This window comes from Budorcas taxicolor, chromosome 3 (genome assembly GCF_023091745.1).
Source record: "Budorcas taxicolor isolate Tak-1 chromosome 3, Takin1.1, whole genome shotgun sequence".
NCBI classification, from domain to species: Eukaryota; Metazoa; Chordata; class Mammalia; order Artiodactyla; family Bovidae; genus Budorcas; species Budorcas taxicolor.
In genome coordinates, this window is record NC_068912.1 from 81,222,877 (window position 1) to 81,244,471 (window position 21,595).

The 21,595-nt window shown below is 38.0% G+C and overlaps 1 protein-coding gene and 1 non-coding gene across 2 annotated transcripts in view; one reads left to right on the plus strand and one right to left on the minus strand.

Annotated features, from left to right (window-relative positions):
- UBE2U (ubiquitin conjugating enzyme E2 U) overlaps window positions 1-21,595 on the minus strand; it is a 77,895-nt gene that overhangs the window by 29,107 nt on the left and 27,193 nt on the right. Inside the window, exons 6-7 of the mRNA XM_052637919.1 lie at window positions 14,654-14,702; window positions 5,605-5,693 (exon numbers count right to left, since the gene is read on the minus strand). Of these exons, the coding sequence (XP_052493879.1) occupies window positions 5,605-5,693; window positions 14,654-14,702 (138 nt within the window). The remainder of the gene's footprint in view (window positions 1-5,604; window positions 5,694-14,653; window positions 14,703-21,595) is intronic.
- On the plus strand, window positions 17,384-17,490 carry LOC128045931 (U6 spliceosomal RNA). The gene has a single exon (XR_008199252.1). It is a non-coding gene; the product is annotated as a U6 spliceosomal RNA (small nuclear RNA).

Here is a 21,595-nt window from a genome sequence, read left to right on the forward strand (position 1 = left end):
CTTCTATGATACACCTATTGTCCAACATCTGTATAGGCTGATCTGAAAAAATTTTTTCCACTCTGGGACTGTCATGTCCAAAGAAATATACAAGCACTAACTTACCTCCTTAGTAAGTTCTATTTTCACACATACTACCTTATGCTAACCATAGAGGAACAACTTAGGACAGAATATTTTTGTCAATGAATAGAAATGAAAAATGAGATACAAAGAGTTAAATGACTAACCTAAATTCACTTAACTAAGAGTCTCTAATTTCTGACATCAGGCTTTTCCCATAAGGGCCTTTCCATCGCTTGAATATTGTAACCACCTGGGGAGCTATAAAAACTACTCTCCCAGGGTTCTGCTCCTGAGACCCTACTATAATTGGTCTGGGGGGTGCACCTTTAACATGGGAATTTTCACAAGCTCCTCTGGGGATTCTAATGAGTGGTCAAGACTGAGACCACTGCACTGGAATTTGATGATACTGCTTCTTGCATCTAAATGTATTTTTGGAGATACCTGCCCTCATCGTTAGTTCAAAGGCTCTAGGAATGAAAGTATCCCAAGGTGAAAGCAAGCATTCCCATGATGCTTCAGGCTGCTTGGTCTGTCTTGTTGACAACAAACAAATGCCAGGAAGCCTCCGCTCACTATTGCAGGGTACACTGGTCTGAAGGAATTCTTTTCCTGTAACATAAATATTTCCTTATGGGGATTGGATTTTGCCATTAAGGTGCTGTTGCCCACAACCAGATGTATTGGTTTGTTCTCTGCCAAACTTTTTATTTGCCATTCTATAGTGATGGACAGAGAACAGTGGATCATCAGTACATTTTCCCATGATTGTCTATGATTATGAATAAATAATAGTAATTATTGAAAATGTACCACACATACTTCAGAGTTTGAATTTAAATCTCAAGTTATAGAGAAAGAACAATTTTATATCATATAATGGAGGCAATGTAATATAAAACAAAGAAGAATGAATGTGGAATCAGAGGATTTGGTTCAAGTCTTTGGGACACAGCCTAACTGTACTATAAATAGTAGCCACACTTACTGAGCACTCACTGTGCACTAGGCACTGTCAGAGAGTCTCAGTGTTATGAGGTATGTTCTGTGATTATTCTCATCTTACAAATGAGAGAACTGGGACACAAAGAGGTTAAGAAACTTTCCCAAGGTCACACTACTGGTAAATTGCAGGGTCTTGGCAATATACATTCAGAATTTACACTGTTACCAATATCTCATATTCCATGTGTGATTTTTAGGTAAATTACTTAGCTTCCCTTAGTCTTGGTTTTCTCATGTGTATAACAGAGTAATAACAATGCCCAGCTCATTGGGTTCATATACAACTATGGATAACAGAAATTTGGTGTTCAGTAAATATTGGTTGATAAGTGAGAAAACAACAATAATATTGAAGGGATTTAAAAAATACAGATTAAGAGGTGCAAACAACTAAGCACAAAATAAACAAACTACAAAAATATATTATACAACAGAGAATTTAGCCAATAATTTATAATAACTATAAATGGAATATAACCTTTAAAAATTGTGAATCACTATCATTGTATGCTTGAAACTTACATAATATTGTACATCAACTATATCTCAATAAAAAATAAACAAAAGAACCAATAGGGCATATACTTTGTAAACTGTATTATACAGTTATTCTGTATCATACAAGAATAAACTTACTATTTGTGGCACAAAGATATGCAATAGAGTTAAAACTTAAAATCATAATATAACCACTCATCACTACTCATAAAATAAAAAGCTTTTAAAATATGCACAAGAGTTTAATAATCTTTCCAGTGATAAAAATATAACTGTAGAAATGAAGTTAATAGAAGTTTCTGTTTTATTTCTGAGTAGTTGAAGAAGCATTCTATAATCTGAAAGCTTTATCTTTATTATTGCCAGGAAATTAAGCCATTAAAAAGATAGTATTGGATCTTAGTCAGCTGAACTATCCAAAGACAAAATGGTTGAGCAGAGCATGTAAGGGTTACATTTAATTTTTTTTAATTAAGTGCTGGTTACTATTGAAGGAAAGCTTCTGAAACATTCTTATACAAATCTCTGTAGGAAAAGAGGCAGAGTGATTGTGAAATCTTACACCAAGGGCTAGAATCAAAGTCTCAGAAATTCTTCTGGGCTAGAGGTAACCATTACCAGCTATTGCCTTCACAAAAAGGAATGAATTACATACTAGCTTAGTGACAGATGTAGAAACAAGAACCAAATTAAACATTTTGGTGTCAGACTCTTTTGAAGAAGAAATTTCAGCCAGTGATACTGCATTATTTCTTCCATTTAAAAATTATTCTTTATTATAAGAAATCATTTCCAATTTTCTTTAATTGGGCATGTGCTTCTATTATTTCCTTAGCAGCTTGGAGTTTTCTAGAGCCTCTATATATTTACACGTTATTCCATAAAGCACCATCCTATAACAATCTGTTTGTTTTCTGGTTGAAGGAACTGGACACTGAATTGTTCCCTGAAGCATGGCAACTGCCTCTCGACATGTCTGTTAAGGGTTATTACCTCCTGGAACCCATCTGAGCTCCTCAGGGCCTCTTACATAACAAATACTCAAGATGCATTTGCTGAACTGACTAAGAAGCAGTCAATCAAAGTCTTAGAAATGAAGTAAATGCTCATGTATTCTGGTACCAAAATCAATAAAACTCTTTTGTACTGATAGTGTTGCTAAAGACTATTTCTTAAAGTACCTTAAACAAATTATTTTTCTTAACCACTAATCCATGAATCAGTGAGGAGGATAATGTGTAATTACAAAATAACTAATAACCAACAGAAAGAGCAAGTAATTTCTTAGAAATAATTTGATCTCACATTTTTATATTTATTACGTTTAGTACTTCTTTTTGCTCTTGTATGCTAAGTTGCTTCAGTCATGCCCAGTTCTTTGCGACCCCATGGACTGTAACCTGCCAGGCTCCTCTGTCCATAGGATTCTCCAGGCAAGAATACTGGAGTGGGTTGCCATTTTCTCCTCCAGGGGATTTTCCCAACCCAGGGATCAAACCCACACCTTTTATGTCTCCTGCATCGGCAGGCGGGTTCTTTACCACTAGCGGCACCTGGGAGATTCTTTTTGCTCTTATTTGTGCCTTAAAACTAGACATCCTTGTAGCCTATTTATTTTATGAACTGTACTTTGTCCTTCTTAATCCTCTACCTCTCTCTTGCCCCTCCCCCTTAATTCTCCCCACTGGTCACTGCTGCTGCTGCTAAGTCACTTCAGTCGTGTCTGACTCTGTGTGACCCCATAGATGGCAGCCCATCAGGCTCCGCCATCCCTGGGATTCTCCAGGCAAGAACACTGGAGTGGATTGCCATTTCCTTCTCCAATGCATGAAAGTGAAAAGTGAAAGGGAAGTCACTCAGTCGTGTCCGACTCTTTGCGACCCCATGGACCGCAGCCTACCAGGCTCCTCTGTCCATGGGGTTTTCCAGGCAAGAGTACTGGAGTGGGGTGCCATCACCTTCTCTGCCACTGGTCACTACTAATTTGTTTTTCTTTACCTCTGTGAATCTGTTTCTATTTTTTTTTTTATATTCAGTAGTTTTTTTCTAGATTCCACACATAAATGATACCATACAGTAAAAAAAAAAGAAAAAACAACTAGATATGATTTTTTGAGGAGTGATATTTTGTTCTCTTAAAACAAGATTATCACAAGGATGAGATGAAACAAGATGAGATCACAAATTAAGGCAGTGGTCATAGAGGTGGAGTAGAGGGAAAACATTTGTAATGCTACAGGAGACAAAATCACTAAGGCTTAATGAGGGAGATAAAGAGGACTAGGAAATGTACATGATTCTGGCTGGGCAAGTAAATGCAAGAATGGTGATCTGCTACTAATCAAGAGAAATAATAAGGGAGGGAGAAGAGGTTTGGGGGCAACATAATGAGTTCATTTCGGGATATCTTAGATATGAGGTACTTTAGCGTCAGACTATATTTTGGGGCTCCAAAATCACTGCAGATGGTGATTGCAGCCATGAAATTAAAAGATGCTTACTCCTTGGAAGGAAAGTTATGACCAACCTAGAAAAGGAAATGGCAACCCACTCCAGTGTTCTTGCCTGGAGAATCCCAGGGATGGCGGAGCCTGGTGGGCTGTCATCTCTGGGGTCACACAGGGTCGGACACGACTGAAGTGACTTAGCAGATAGCATATTAAGAAGCAGAGACATTACTTTTCCAACAAAGGTCCGCCTAGTCAAAGCTATGGTTTTTCCAGTAGTCATGTATGGATGTGAGAGTTGGACTGAAGAAAGCTGAGCACCAAAGAATTGACGCTTTTGAACTGTGGTGCTGGAGAAGCCTCTTGAGAGTCCCTTGGACTGCAAGGAGATCCAACCAGTCCATTCTGAAGGAGATCAGCCCTGGGATTTCTTTGGAAGGAGTGATGCTGAAGCTGAAACTCCAGTACTTTGGCCACCTTGTGCGAAGAGTTGACTCACTGGAAAAGACTCTGATACTGGGAGGGATTGGGGACAGGAGGGAAAGGGGATGACAGAGGATGAGATGGCTGGATGGCATCACCAACTCGGTGGACATGAGTTTGGGTAAACTCCGAGAGTTGGTGATGGACAGGGAGTCACAAAGAGCTGGACACGACTGAGCGACTGAACTGAGCTGAACCTTCTTACACAGCTGGAAATGTGCATTTGGAATTCAGAAGACAGTCTGGTTAGAGATGAGGCTTTAGGAATTATTGGCATGTGGGCTAATGAAAACCATAGTAATGGACGATGTCTCCCAGAGAGAGCTGGGTAGAGAATACTGAATGAGGAAGTTATTGCTAAGGAAAGAGGCAGAGGAGCACTTGGAAAGGTAAGAGGAAAACCATGGAGTCATAGGAGAGCAGAGCCAATATGAGTTCAAGTAAGATAAGGACTGAAAACAGTAATCACTGAATCTGAGAATTCGGAAGTCATTGATAACTTTAGAATGTACCATTTCAGTTGGATTGCTGGAGCAAAGTCACATTTGCAGACTGGATAACCCACTTTGATACAAATCAGAAAATAGCCCTCTAAAGATTAGATTAAAAGGGACCAGAAAGCTGTCCAGCTCTCCCGTTCCATCTTTTCAGCTCTTACTATATATGATGATAACAGATGATCTTTCACTAGACTGATATAATTGAGCAGCCCGAGGTTTTCTTGCTGTTCCTCTACTTAATAATATCCCTGGCTTTGGAGATAATTGTGTTTAGAATTAAAAAGTTTCCTCCTGCTCTGAAGGCTTCCTTCTGGGGTGAGGGAGTAAAGTAAATCTGAAAGAACTGAGAACTTTATCTTTTATTATTCCAACTGTCTATCCTTCCTTTTGGCTTTTCATCAGACTTTAGTCCAGGACTCTATACAAAAGAGGGACTAACTGAACAGTTATTGAATGATTAGTATACGGAGCCAACAAAGAAGCTTATCACCCTCAAATTCCAAATATGTGTCAATTAGTCTTTGAAGGCAAGACAAGCTAAGAATGTTCAGAGATTAATATACCACCCCACTCCCCACAAAATAAGACAAGGCTGGATCACCTACATGGAGTTCTGTAATATTCTGTGGCTTTTGATGTGGCTATTCCAGACCATGTCTTGTAGTAATCACTAAATGAGACTGATTTAATTGATCTGAAAATACAAAATAAAACCGGGCAGTGAGTAGCATGCAAACTTGCTTTTTAAAATTATTTTATCAGAGTGGACTCTTACAGATATTTTGTTATAAGCCATTAGTGTGTGCGCGCATGTGCTAAGTCACTGCAATTGTGTCTGACTCTTTGCACCTCTATGGACTGTAACCTGCCAGGCTCCTCTGTCCATGAGATTCTCCAGGCATGAATACTGGAGTGGGCCATCACACCCTCCTCCATGGAATCTTCACTATCCAGGAACTGAACCCACGCCTCTTTATGGGCACCACATGCCTGTACTGGCCGGTGGGTTCTTCACCACTAGTGCCACCTGGGAAGCCCCCACAAAACGTTAGGCTGATCTGCAAATTCTAGCATGGTTATTTCTAACAAATGAATCTAACATAATTTTCCACTAATACCTGCAAATCACAAAAAAGATCTGCCCACACCAGTTTTCAAGGATAAGTATAAATGTGCATCCATGTGTATATTATAAAAAGAAAAAAATGTAGGTTTAAGATAACTGCCTTTTGTGACTAACAGTAAAAAGAACTTTAAATAAAGCATCACAGCTGTATATTTTATCTTTCTACAATAAACAACTTTCTTACATTTCTATGCTGAATTTTAGTAAAATCACCTTTATTTCTTTTTTATTACGAGGAGACAAGAAACACCAGAATTGAGATTAGTTTAATTTTTATACAGAAATCTGATCACTTCCAAAGAGGGAAAATAAACAACTCTTTTCTAATATTACTGCCAGCACATTTCCTTCCTCTGTGCTAATGTTACCAAATCCTAATGGAAGAGCAAAGACTGCTACAAAGGATTAAACAGGAATTATGAAACGGTCTCTTACTCTTAGATAACTGCATTTCTGATTTTTTTCCTACAAACATTTTGAATGCAGGGATTCTCAATACTCTATAAACAAAACACTACTTTCAGATAATTTTTTAGATGTGTGAAATCATCAATTAACTGGCTTAAATGGATGCTTAAACATCAAATGTAAAAGACCTTAGGTCTGTTTTAAATTCCTAGCTCTGGAGGAAGAAGCAAATTTTCAGTTACAATAGGTTATTAACATTAATTTTTATAGGTAAATCATAGGTGCTTAAGTATTTGACTCAATTTTGAAAGTAATAGGGCAATACCTGAATGTGTTAATGTATTCCCTTATTTAAATAATAATTATGGACATCTAAAATTTAAGGCTAACATTTTTCCAGTATGCTACTGCATCTGTAATCACACTTAAGTAGAAACCTGAAACTTGGTGAAGATAAATTAATCACTACTATTATTGCTTCCAGAGCTACACTCAGTGCTTTATACTACTAAATGATATACTAAACTAACATTAATTTGCCAACAAAATGTTTCGGCATTTGGCAACGGAGGTAACAAAATGAAAGACTGCATTATATCTCCTGCATGAGAAAGCTTGTGATCAATCTGCTGTCACAGATCATTTAGCAGACAACAATGACCCAAGAGGAAGGAAACTGTCAACATACTGTCTAGCGAAAAAAAATACACCATCTTCAGGCACAATCATCTCCATTGTTTTCTGTCTGTTTGACGACGACCCATGACCCTCTCCCTTCCCAATGGTGTCCTGTTCAATTTCAAGCTGTTAGCCTTCAGGGGCTTTCTCTTCTTCCCCTAGAATAATTTAAAATATTACCCTAAAAGGTATAACTTTAGTATAGTGTGAATATACAAAACAGAATGCCTTGAACACTTGGGAATATCTGTACCTTCAACTCTATAAAGGAAATAACCCCTTAAAATAAGAGAACAATAATTATTTACTATTATTAATCAGATAAACTACTAATGGATAGATACAGCATAAAAATACCTGTGTTTATAATTCCAACCAGTAACAGGAATTTATTGAGTATTATTTTTGGCACTAAGAATATGAAAAAGTAGAAGACATTATTTAAAACTGAACATCAGGATTTATTATCCTGTTGGGAAAATAAGATATATACCTGAACTATTAAGTAGAATAGCTTTATATATTAACATAATAAATGATCACATCATTTAACAGACATTTGGAGACTACAGTGAAAAACCTGTCTTTGGCAGTGGCAATAAGGAAGGAAGTTGCAGGAAGGAGCTGTAACTTTATTTTGGAGCCACTTGGGAAAGAGTCACTTGGATATAGACCTGGGACAAAGGAAGGAGGCATTTTAGGCCAGGGAAACAGTATTAACAATAGCTTAGATGGCAAGGAGTGTGGTGTGTTCATGCCTACATAGAAAGGATGCTGGGGGAAGAGGTGATAGTAACAAGATAACTGACCAGAGGGAAAAGCTCCAATTTCAGAAGAACTGGCATTTAATTAAAAGATAGGTGAAATGAGGCAATGATAGGTCTTCAAATTTAGGCAGAGAGTGGATAGAGTTGATTCAGTGATCTTGATTTATTAGGTGATAGAGAGTAATCAGAAGTTCTCAAATGAGGCAAGTAAACTAAGAAATCAGTGTTTGAGCAAGAGTTTTCTCTAGCAGAGAAATCTACTCATGCAGAGTAGATTATATGAGAGATTAAATGCAAGGGGACCAGTTAGGAAATAAATTCAGTAACTTAGGCAAGAGATCCTGAGAGCCAATACTAGGGTGGGAGCAAAGATTACGAAGGGGAGGAGATGAATTTACGAGAATGCTAAAGAACTGACTGAATCAGCTGCCTGATAGAGTGTGAAAAGTAAAGGTATTTGAGGGTCACATATTCTTCTAAAACCCAGAAGGCCAGTTATTTTTGCTATTAATAGAAAGTGTCTAGAGAAACTGAAGTAAAATATGAGTTTAATTTTAAACATGGGTTGTAGGTGATGACCTCTAAGAGTGTGATTGAGAAATTGGGACTGGAAGTAAGAGATTTAGGTCAAATCAACATAAAATTTGATAGATGACACCATTAGGGAAAACAAACTCCAAAAGAATAAGTGTTTAGAAAAGAAAGGGCAGAAACCAATTCACAATTAAGGGCTAGGGGGTGGGGAGTGAAGGAAACCAAAAGGATCATTAAAGGAAGAGAATCATGGTAGCCCTATTTCATGCAAGCAACACCCCAGCCATTGCCAAAGCCTAATGACTAAATCCTTAAATATCTCTGGATAGGGAATGGAAAATGGTACAGCTTCTTTGTAAGACAGCATGGTGGTTTCTTACAAAACTAAACATACTCTTGCCACACAATGCAGCAATAACACTCCTTGGTATTTACCCAAAGGAGCTGGAAACTTACGTGCACACAGAATCTTGTACACAGATATTTAGAGCAGCTTTATTCATAATTGCCAAAATGTAGAAGCAACCAAGATGCCATCAACGGGTGAATGGATAAGTTAAGTGGTGTATATTCGGACAATGGAATATTATTCAGCACTAAAAAGAAATTAGCTAATAAGCCATGAGGACTTTTTTGATGGCTCACTGCTTGCCAATGTAGAAGATACTGGTTTGATCCCTGGGTCGGAAAGATCTCCTGGAGAAGGAAGTGGCAACCCACTCCAGGATTCCTGCCTGGGAACTCCCATGGACAGAGGAGCCTGGCAGGCTACAGTCCACGGGGTCAAAAAAGAGTCAGACTTAACTAGCAACTAAAACAACAAAAACAACAAAGAAATCATGAAGAGTCATGTAGTATCATGACTAAGAGCACAGGCTCTGGGATTAGCTGGCTTGGGTTAAAACATGGTGGCACCGTTACTCATTAGCTGTATGACTCTGAACAAGTTACCTAATAACCTCTTCATGTCTTCAGAGACAGAATTTTCTCCAGTGGTGGCTGTGAACATTCAATGAAAGGATGCATGAAAAGAGTCAAGAAGGGCTTTAGCACCCCTCAGCACTCAGTGTCAGCTGGGCTCCTCATTGCCTTGGATAAGTACCTCATCATTCTTCTCCTGCAAACTCTAAATAGCTGTCATTCTGCCTTGCACACACGTGCTTAGTCACTCTGGTCATATCCGATTGCTCTACCTTGGTCTCTCCCTCCTCCAGGTTATTATGTCTTTGCTTGAAAGCCACAGTAGGTTATCTACTTCTATAGGATGGCATCTAAAAACTTTTACATAGAATTTGAGGCGGTTCATCATCTGGCCATTTCCAACCTTTTCTCCCATCATTCATCCTCACATCCACAGGCTCCATTCACATGGAACTGTTTCCTGACGATCCTAAGTGTACCACAGGCTTACACATCCATGTCTGTACAAGCAGTTCTATTACAGACTCTTTTGCCCCCTGAGCCTATCAAAGTCATACGCATTAAGATTCATGTCCAATAAAAATAATACATACATGAAGGTTGTCACACTGGATATTGTGGTTGCCTCCCCAATAGCTGTTCCATTCTTCTCCTGTTCTCCCACATGCCCTGTGGTCTGATGTGGGGACTGGATCTTACCCCGGCTCTAAATCAGGACCTCAGTGATAACAGGAATCTGACCTAAATAGCTCCAATAATAGTACAGTTCATTCTAGCTTACTAGTATGTCCTGGTCTCTGAGACTGTTGATCCTCTTTGTTCTTCTTCAAGACTGCCTTGTTACTTTAAACCTTTTGCATTTCTAGATACATTTTAGACCACCTTATCAATTCCCAGAAAAAAAAATAAGGCTGCTGAGGTTTTGACTGAGAGTGAACTGAATCTACAATTTGGGAAGAATTGATACTGTAACAATATTGAGTCTTTTCTAAGTGGTAAACATTGTATATCTCTATTTCTTTAGGTATTGAAAAAAATCCTCCCATATATATTTTGTGATTTTCAGTATAAATGTCTTACTCATCTTTTGTTACATTTTGATGCTGTTGTAATGGTATTTTTAAAGTTTCATTTTTATGTTGATAAAAAGTTAATTTTTTAATATTCATCTTCTAGCTAAGATCCTTGCTAGATTTACTTGCTAATTTTCAAACTTTCAAGTTTGTATATTATTTTGGATTTCAATATGTATGTAATTGTGTTATCTGTGAATACAAATGGTTTACTGTATTCTTTCCAAATTTTATAACTTTTGTTTTTCTTCCCTCATTGCATTGGCTAGGACTTCAGTACAGTGTTAGATAGAAACAGTAATAATGTGGATATTTGCCTTGCTCCTAAACTCAGGAGAAAAGGATTAAACATTTCACATTTAAGTGTGAGGTTAGCTGTTAGAGTTCTATTCAATTCAGTTCAGTCACTCAGTCATGTCCGACACTTTGTGACCTCATGGACTGCAGCACACCAGGCTTCCCAGTCCATCACCAACTCCTGGTGCTTACTCAAACTCACGTCCATCGAGTTGGCGATGCCATCCAACTGTCGTCCTCTGTCATCCCCTTCTCCTCCTGCCTTCAATCTTCAAAGCATCAGGGTCTTTTCCAATGAGTCAGTTCTTTGCATCAGGTGGCCAAAGTATTGAAGCTTCAGCTTCGGCATCAGTCCTTCCAATGCACATTCAGGACTGATTTCCCTTAGGATTAACTGGTTTGATTTCTGTAGATTCCCTTTATTGAAATAAGGAAATTCTCTTCTATTCCTAGTTTAGTGAGAATTTTTATCATGAATGAGTATTAATTATTTTTCTAGATTAAGACAGATAATTCTATGTTTTTATTTTTCTTTTATTTGGCTAACTGAGTTACATGCATTGATTTTCAAGTTTTAAACCAATCTGGCTTTCCTGAAACAAAGCTCACTTAGTCATCATGTACTATCCCTTCTTTATATATCAGTGGGTTTAATTTGCTAATATTTTGGTTAGAATTTATACATTTCAGGTTTATGAGAATACTGACCTATAATTTTCCTTTCTTGTAATGAATTCTGATTTTAGAATCAGAGTTTTGAAGTTTGGTGACATATATTCACTGTCTCTATTTACTGGAAGAGTTTGAATGCCTTTTTAAAAAAGATTTTATTTGAAGTAACTCTAAATCTAATTTAGTAGAGTTGTAAAGTTAGTTGAATACCTTTAAAATTAGCTTTGTTAAAGTATAATTGACATTCAGTAAAATGTACAAGTGTTAAGAGCACAGATTGATGAGTTTTGATAAAAGCATGCCCCTGCATAACCATAAGCCCAAACAAGTTACAGAATGTTTTCACTAGTCCTGAAAGTTCCCTACTGCCCCTTCCCAGTTAAGCTCCCTTGACACTTTGGGTTATCACTGATCCAGTTCTCTATCACCATAGATGAGTTTTGCCTGTCCTAGACTTCATACAAATTGAACTCTACAGCATGTACTCTTTTATTACTGAGTTGTTTTTTTTTCCCCTCAACATAATGCCTGTATTCCTATTCCATGTTGTTGCATGTATCAACAATTTTATTGCTGAGAGTATTCAGTTTATAAATACAACACAATTTATTTATATATTCAACTGCTGGATATATAATACTGACTGTTGATGGAAATTTTAGTTGTTTTCAGTTTGGGATATTACAAATAATCTGCTATGAACATTTCTGTACAAGCCTTTTGTTAATATATACTTTTATTTCTTTTAGGTAAATACTTAGGAGTGGGTTAGAGGGCAGGTGAACCTTAGACATGACAAGAAACTGCTAAACTGTGTTCTGAACTGGCTGTGGGCAGTCAATAGGCATAGCAACGTAAGAGCGCTACAGTTCAATCACAGCTTCATCAATAACTGGGATTGGTAGTTTAAGCCAGTAGTGTGATCTTCCAATCTCCCCCATCTTAATATGTCACTGTGGTACCCATCCAGTTCAAACCACAATCTATTACTAATCCTTGATTCCACTTTTTCTCTTGCCCCAAAAAGGTCAAGCTAAAGCCTTGAATCCAGCCATTTCATCCACTTATCTCCCACTCCACATTTACGCCCTTAGCCCTAGCCCAAACCACGCATTTTTCCCCTGGTCTACTAAAGTAACCAAATAATTCTTTTTGTTTCCACCTTAGATCCTTCACAGTTGATCCCCCAGGAGGCAGTTAAAGTGGTCCTTTAAAATGTAAATCTGATTACACCTTTCTCTTCTTAAAAGCTGTCCAGTTGTGTCGCAATTCCCACTGCAAGATTAATAAAATGCAAATTTCTTACCTAGTTTATAAAGCCCTATCTACATCTCTTACTCCACCCCTACCCATCTCTTCTTCCCTCTTGCTGTGTTCCAGCTGCAGTGGCCTTCTTTCTGATCCTCTAACACATCTGTGTGCATGCTCAGTTCCGACCAACTTTGGCAACCCCATGGACTATAGCCCGCCAGGCTCCTCTGTCCATAGGATTCTTTAGGCAAGAATACTCGAATGGGTTGCCATTTCCTCTTCAGGGGATCCTCCTGACCCAGAGATCAAACTGGTGCCTCCTGCACCTCCTGCATTGTCAGGCGGATTCTTTACCACTTGAGCCACCTAGGAAGCCCTCCAACACACCTTGCTCACATCCAATACTCAATTAGTCAATACCCTAGCTATTCCCTCTGCCTAGAATCTCACTGTAGGTACTTATAGGTATAAGACATTATTCTCTCCCAACTTTTCACTTCTTTTTTTCCCTTTCAATGTCATGAATCTTGATTTTCCAAGAAAATAACAAATGCAAGTTGATCTCACCATGGTTCTTGAGTCATTTCTGAACACAGTTCTAGTGAACTCTTTCTTCCAGGCTCCAGATTTTATAGTCCTATGATCAGTGCTGGATCCTCATGGTGCTGTCTGGTTACCCTGCTGCCTGTCTGATGAGGGACTCAGCGCCCCAAAGAACCCAAGGGCCGAAGTTTCCTCCCTGTGACAGGGTCTCCCCTTCTTCCTGCTCCTGCCTGAGACAAATGCCACCACTGCTACTGGCTGGGCTTCATCTCAGTGCTGGGGGACAGACAAGGTCAATGCTCTTGCTGTCATGTTCCAATTAACCATTTCATCAGTTGCTCTGGGTCTTCTCATTCTGAGGTTCTAACACTTCCAGGCAGAGAGCCCCTTGGTATAACATTATCTCACGTTCTGGGACAGAGTCTGGATCTGAGTGTTCCTTTTGATTTTAGTCTTTTGGGAACATTTTACTATTACTAATCCACTAAGAGGATCCTTGTTTTGGAGCATGTACAGTATAAAACAATAAGTATTATTTCAGCAGTAGTAAATTGGCTATCTTCTATGCAGAAACAGTCTGATTGACTATTAAAATAAGGCTGATGCAAATGTTAGAGAACCTAAAAGCTGCAGAACCTACACCTGTCCAAGTGTTCAAGGTCACACTCTCAGGTGGTCTCCCAAGGGTACAATGGCTTCAACCTAACTCTCACCATTTTGCTCCAAGACTTATTCTTTCCCTAAACTGCTTGGATTTTTATGATATATAATGGTTGGGCTATAATGTAGACAATGGTCTTGTTTTTCCTTTTCAGAAATGAAAAATAAAAGACTAGGCAACTATAGAACAGTCTGCTGGACTCTGTGGGAGAGGGGGAGGGTGGGATGATTTGGGAGAATGGCATTGAAACATGTATAATGTCATATATGAAACGAACTGCCAGTCCAGGAACAATGCAGGATACAGGATGCTTGGGGCTGGTGCACTGGGATGACCCAGAGGGATGGTATGGGGAGGGAGGTGGGAGAGGGGTTCAGGATGGGGAACACATGTACACCTGTGGTGGATTCATGTTGATGTATGGCAAAACCAATACAATATTGTAAAGTAATTAGCCTCCAGTTAAAATAAATAAATTTATATTAAAAAAAGGCTAGGCAACTAATATAGCTACATTCAATTTTAATTAAATAGTCTAGAAAGAACTCAAGATTTTTACATTCTTCTTGAAAAAAAAATATATAAGATATATATATTAAGATATATATATCAAGATATATTTAAATGAAATCATTTTTCTAAGTCAAAAAATGAAAATACAATTTAAGTCAATAGTTCTTTTAGTGTATAAATTGGCATAGAACTGTATAAAGGAAAACTTACCTGTTAAGTTTATCTTGCTCTTTTGGTGACTCAGAACCATCATCTTTTGCTATAAAGAAAAATATGAAAAGATTCTGGTTTACTTAAGGGAGACTGAATATATGGCCCTATGTGCATTCTTTCCAAGCCCTAATAAGATGGTAAGAAAGGAATAAAAATAAGGTGTTTGGAGAAGGAAATCGCAACCCACTCCAGTATTCTTGCCTGGAGTATACCCATGGACAGAGGAGCCTGGCAGGCTACAGTCTATGGGGTCGGGGAAAAAAAAAAAAGGTGTAAAACCTCAAGAAGAGCAAAAGAAAGATGGCAAGAAAAATGTTCAAGATAGAAAGCAGATGTCAAGTGGTAACCATCTTAACAGGTCATAGAAATTTGAAACCTAATGACATGATGAGAGAAGGCCAATAAAAAGCAAGCAGATTTACACTTCAGAACTTGAGAAACAATTTAGGAATTGGAGGTACTAGATACCCCTGAAAGGTGACATGTATAGTGTGGATACCAAAGACACAGCCTTCATCCTATGCAACCAGATGGCCACTGCTGCCTAGGCAGGAGGGAAGATACCTTATTCTGGAGAGATTGACCCAGAGAGATTCAGGGGACAGCAGAACAAGAATATGGTAAGGGACTGATGACAGAGAATAAATCAAATAGATCATATTGAATGAGCAATATTCCTTACTCTCTCTCCTTGTCCAGCTCCTAGAGTGTAAGTAGTTAACCTTTCTCTCTTCAGGCATATGACTGGAGGATTCATCTCAGAATAAAGAGTTAAGCCTAGCTAATGGTAAAGTCAGATCCTCAGTGAATAATCCTATAATGAAACAAAACCATCAGTGAGCCTAGTCTGTATCCAAAATTTCCAGTCTTTTCAATGAATGTCATTCATCATTTCATTCATCATTCAGTGAATGATTTTCATGTATCATACAGATGCACAGTTAAAGATGGGTAGATAATTGAGTAAAGTCCTTATTATGAATGATAACAACGAGAACAAATAAACAGGAAGAAAATAGATATGAGAAACATACTTTTCTGGAAGTCCAAAACTAAAGAATTAGAGTTCAAGATTCAAACAGCCTATGAAATGCTCTACATGATGAATGAGGAGGGAAAAAAAATGAAATTATATCAAGAAGTATTATCAAGAAATTTCAGACCACTGGGAATAAAGAGAAGATTTTAAAAGCTTCCACTGAAAATAAATCACATGTGGAAAAAAAAAATCACATGTGGAGAAGCAGACATCTGAATGTAAGCAGACTTCTTAAGGGTAATACTGGAAAGTAGTCTTTACAATTCTGAAAGAAAACTATTTTCAAACTAAACTGTAACCAAATTATGAACATATGAGAGTGGAGTGAATACATTGTTAGGCATGTAAAGTAATGAAAGGTTTAGTGCTCCTGTACTAGGAAGCTCCTGGCAGAAGTGTTTCAACAAAATGAAGGAGCAAACCAACCAGGAGGAAAAGGCAACATCACGCAAGAGCTCCCATTCAATAGGTGGGCAGAAAGGTCTTCCCAGGATTCCTGTGAGAGAACTGCCAGTTCAGAACTGGAAGAGGAGGATGAATGAGTGCCTCAGCAAAGGTGTTTCCCAGGGGGAAAACCAAACAGAATACCAAAACTGTTCTTCGCAGTTTTGTCAGAAAGTTTGGGGGAAGAATAAATGGTAGATATTCTTCCAAAACACAAACCAAAATAAATCCAAAAAACAAAACCAAGGGAATAAAAATACAGGCCATTTGTCCAAGAAAATAAAAGTCAGTCAGGGCTCATCTGTGAAAAATATTTACTGTCATATGAACATAAATGAATGATACTAGGAGAATGGGGAAGAGAAAACGTGAGTGGAAATGGCACCATAAAATTTCAATCTTTATCTTTCAGAAGAGGCCCATGAGTCATATCTAAATGGAAAATCCTAGAATTTTAGTATGGAATACACTTAGAAATACACTGGTAATTCCAAAAGAAACAGCTAAATGTGTTGAAAGCTGTTGGTACCTTGTAGGGGGTGGGGGCACCTTTTAGTTATGGATGGTGGGGCTTATAAATCCTTAAAAACTGTCTTTCCTTAAAAACTGATTTGGATTATTTGTTCTTTAAAGCTATGAACAAATACTTCTTTGACAGAAAATAGATACTTAAGATCTTTAGTAACACTGCTTTAAAACTTGGCTTAAAAGTTATTAGACTATCTGGTGCAATGAAGCACAAACAGGAAAAGCGAGGTTTGTAACCCCAGCAAACAGATCCACATACACTGTCCCTGTTAATGTCAGAATTTTTACACTGCCTGGCACCTGTAGATGTCAGATCTGTCTGTGATAATACTGTGATCATCAACAACAAAACTATGGTTGAACGGCGGTACTAAAGCTCATGTTCCTTAATTAGCAAGTTATCCTACTGGGCTAAATTCCTTCTTCCTGATATTCAGAAAGAATATTTTTCCAGAGGAAATGGAATTCTTATAGGAATACTCAACAACCAATACTCCCTTTGAAGAAAAAAAACACCTGAAATTCTGAGACATCATCTGCTTCAGCTGTAGAAACAAGTTTCTTTAAAACCTGTTCTATTGTACTGAGGACTTTAAAAAGAACAGTGAACAAACTGAGAACTTAACTGAAGAAGAATCAAATGCTTATCACATCTTCCTCACTGTAAGCAGAATGGGATGTATTTACGCAATCATTTTTTTTTTAAGTACTACATAGTGCTCGCTTTGGCAGCACATATACTAAAGTTGGAATGATACAGAGAAGATTGGCATGGCCCCTGTGCAAGGATGACATGCAATTTCGTGAAGCATTCCTTATTTTTGAGAACACCAGAGAACTCCTGACTCCAGGGTACATTAATCGACAGGAGCTCATCAAACGCCTCCATACCTAAACTGAAACCAAGCACTGCCCAAGGGCCAACAAGTTCCAGAGGAAGACATACCATGCAAATTCTCCAGCAACACAGGAACAAAGCCCTGAGCTTCAATATACAGGCTGCCCAAAGTCTTTTCAAATCCATTGACATCTCATAACTCATTACTGGACATGTCATTGCACTCCAGAGAGAAGAAATCCAGCTCCACCCACCAGAACACCAACACAAACTTCCCTAACCAGGAAACCTTGACAAGCCACCCGTACAACCCAACCCACAGCGAGGAAACTCCACAAACTGCCAGAATACAGAAAGGCCACCCCAAACACAGCAATATAAACAGGACAAAGAGACAGAGGAATACCCAGCAGGTAAAGGAACAGGATAAATGCCCACCAAATCAAACAAAAGAGGAAGAGATAGGGAATCTACCTGATAAAGAATTCCAAATAATGATAGTGAAAATGATCCAAAATCTTGAAATCAAAATGGAATCACAGATAAATAGCCTGGAGACAAGGATTGAGAAGATTCAAGAAAGGTTTAACAAGGACCTAGAAGAAATGAATAATGCAATAAATGAGATCAAAAACACTCTGGAGGGAACAAATAGCAGAATAACAGAGGCAGAAGATAGGATTAGTGAAGCAGAAGATAGCATGGTAGAAATAAACGAATCAGAGAGGAAAAAAGAAAACCGAATTAAAAGAAATGAGGACAATCTCAGAGACCTCCAGGACAACGTTAAACACCCCAACATTCGAATTATAGAAGTCCCAGAAGAAGAAGACAAAAAGAAAGACCATAAGAAAATACTTGAGGAGACAACAGTTGAAAACTTCCCTAAAATGGGGGAGGAAATAATCACCCAAGTACAAGAAACCCAGAGTCCCAAACAGGATAAACCCAAGGCGAAACACCCCAAGACACATATTAATCAAATTAACAAAGGTCAAACACAAAGAACAAATATTAAAAGCAGCAAGAGAAAAACAACAAATAACACGCAAGAGGATTCCCATAAGGATAACAGCTGATCTTTCAATAGAAACTCTTCAGGCCAGGAGGCAATGGCAGGACATACTTAAAGAGATGAAAGAAAATAACCTACAGCCCAGATTACTGTGCCCAGCAAGGAGCTCATTCAAATATGAAGGAGAAATCAAAAGCTTTACAGACAAGCAAAAGCTGAGAGAATTCAGCACCACCAAACCAGCTCTCCAACAAATGCTAAAGGATCTTCTCTAGACAGGAAACACAAAAAGGGTGTATAAACTCGAACCCAAAACAATAAAGTAAATGGCAATGGAATCATACTTATCAATAATTACCTTAAATGTAAATGGGTTGAATGCCCCAACCAAAAGACAAAGACTGGCTGAATGGATACAAAAATAAGACCCCTATATATGCTGTCTACAAGAGACCCACCTCAAAACAGGGGACACATACAGACTGAAAGTGAAGGGCTGGAAAAAGATATTCCATGCAAATAGAGACCAAAAGAAAGCAGGAGTAACAATACTCATATCAGATAAAATAGACTTTAAAACAAAGGCTGTGAAAAGAGACAAAGAAGGCCACTACATAATGATCAAAGGATCAATCCAAGAAGAAGATATGACAATTATAAATATATATGAACCCAACATAGGAGCACCACAATGTGTAAGACAAATGCTAACAATATGAAAGGGAAAATTAACAATAACACAATAATAGTGGGAGACTTTAATACCCCACTCACACCTATGGATAGATCAACTAAACAGAAAACTAACAAGGAAACACAAACTTTAAATGATACAACAGACCAGTTAGACCTAATTGATATCTATAAGGTCATTTCACACCAAAACAATGAATTTCATGTTTTTCTCAAGCGCACATGGAAACGTCTCCAGGATAGATCACATACTGGGCCATAAATCTAGCCTTGGTAAATACAAAAAAAATTGAAATCATTCCAAGCATCTTTTCTGACCACAATGCAGTAAGATTAGATCTCAATTAAAGGAGAAAAACTATAAAAAATTCCAACATATGGAGGCTGAACAAGACGCTGCTGAATAACCAACATATCACAGAAGAAATCAAAATATGCATAGAAACGAATGAAAATGAAAACACAACCCCAAACCTGTGGGACACTGTAAAAGCAGTGCTAAGGGGAAGGTTCATAGCAATACAGGCATACCTCAAGAAACAAGAAAAAAGTCAAATAAATAACCTAACTCTACATCTAAAGCAACTAGAAAAGGAAGAAATGAAGAACCCCAGGATTAGTAGAAGGAAAGAAATCTTAAAAATTAGGGCAGAAATAAATGCAAAAAAAAAAAAAAAAAAAAAAACACAAAAGAGACCATAGCAAAAATCAACAAAGCCAAAAGCTGGTTCTTTGAAAGGATAAATAAAATTGACAAGCCATTAGCTAGACTCATCAAGAAACAAAGGGAGAAAAATCAAATCAATAAAGTTAGAAATGAAAATGGAGAGATCACAACAGACAACACAGAAATACAAAGGATCATAAGAGACTACTATCAGCAGTTGTATGCCAATAAAATGGACAGCTTGGAAGAAATGGACAAATTCGTAGAAAAGTACAACTTTCCAAAACTGAACCAGGAAGAAATAGAAAATCTTAACAGACCCATCACAAGCACAGAAATTGAAACTGTAATCAGAAATCTTCCAGCAAACAAAAGCCCAGGTCCAGACGGCTTCACAGCTGAATTCTACCAAAAATTTAGAGAAGAGCTAACACCTATCCTACTCAAACTCTTCCAGAAAATTGCAGAGGAAGGTAAACTTCCAAATTCATTCTATGAGGCCACCATCACCCTAATAACAAAACCTGACAAAGATGCCACAAAGAAAGAAAACTATGGGCCAATATCACTGATGAACTTAGATGCAAAAATCCTTAACAAAATTCTAGCAATCAGAATCCAACAACACATTAAAAAGATCGTGCACCATGACCAAGTGGGCTTTATCCCAGGGATGCAAGGATTCTTCAATATTTGCAAATCAATCAATGTAATACACCACATTAACAAATTGAAAAATAAAAGCCTTATGATTATCACAATAGAAGCAGAGAAAGCCTTTGACAAAATTCAACATCCATTTATGATAAAAACTCTCCAGAAAGCAGGAATAGAAGGAACATAACCTCAACATAATAAAAGCTATATATGGCAAACCCACAGCAAACATTATCCTCAATGGTGAAAAATTGAAAGCATTTCCCCAAAAGTCAGGAACAAGACAAGGGTGCCCAATTTCACCACTACTATTCAACATAGTTTTGGAAGTTTTGGCCACCGCAATCAGAGCAGAAAAAGAAATAAAAGGAATCCAAGTCGGAAAAGAAGAAGTAAATCTCTCACTGTTTGCAGATGACATGATCCTCTACATAGAAAACCCTAAAGACTCCACCAGAAAATTACTAGAGCTAATCAATGAATATAGTAAAGTTGCAGGATATAAAATCAACACACAGAAATCCCTTGCATACCTATACACTAATAATGAGAAAATAGAAAGAGAAATTAAGGAAACAATTCCATTCACCATTGCAACAAAAAGAATAAAATACTTAGGAATATATCTACCTACAAATTCAAAAGCAGAGACATTACTTTGCTGACTAAGGTCCGTCTAGTCAAGGCTATGGTTTTTCCTGTGGTCATATATGGATGTGAGAGTTGGACTGTGAAGAAGGCTGAACACCGAAGAATTGATGCTTTTGAACTGTGGTGTTGGAGAAGACTCTTGAGAGTCCCTTGGACTGCAAGGAGATCCAACCAGTCCATTCTGAAGGAGATCAGCCCTGGGATTTCTTTGGAAGGAATGATGCTGAAGCTGAAAATCCAGCACTTTGGCCACCTCATGTGAAGAGCTGACTCATTGGAAAAGACTCTGATGCTGGGAGGGATTGGGGGCAGGAGGAGGAGGAGACAACCGAGGATGAGATGGCTGGATGGCATCACTGACTCGATGGACGTGAGTCTGAGGGAACTCCAAGAGTTGGTGATGGACA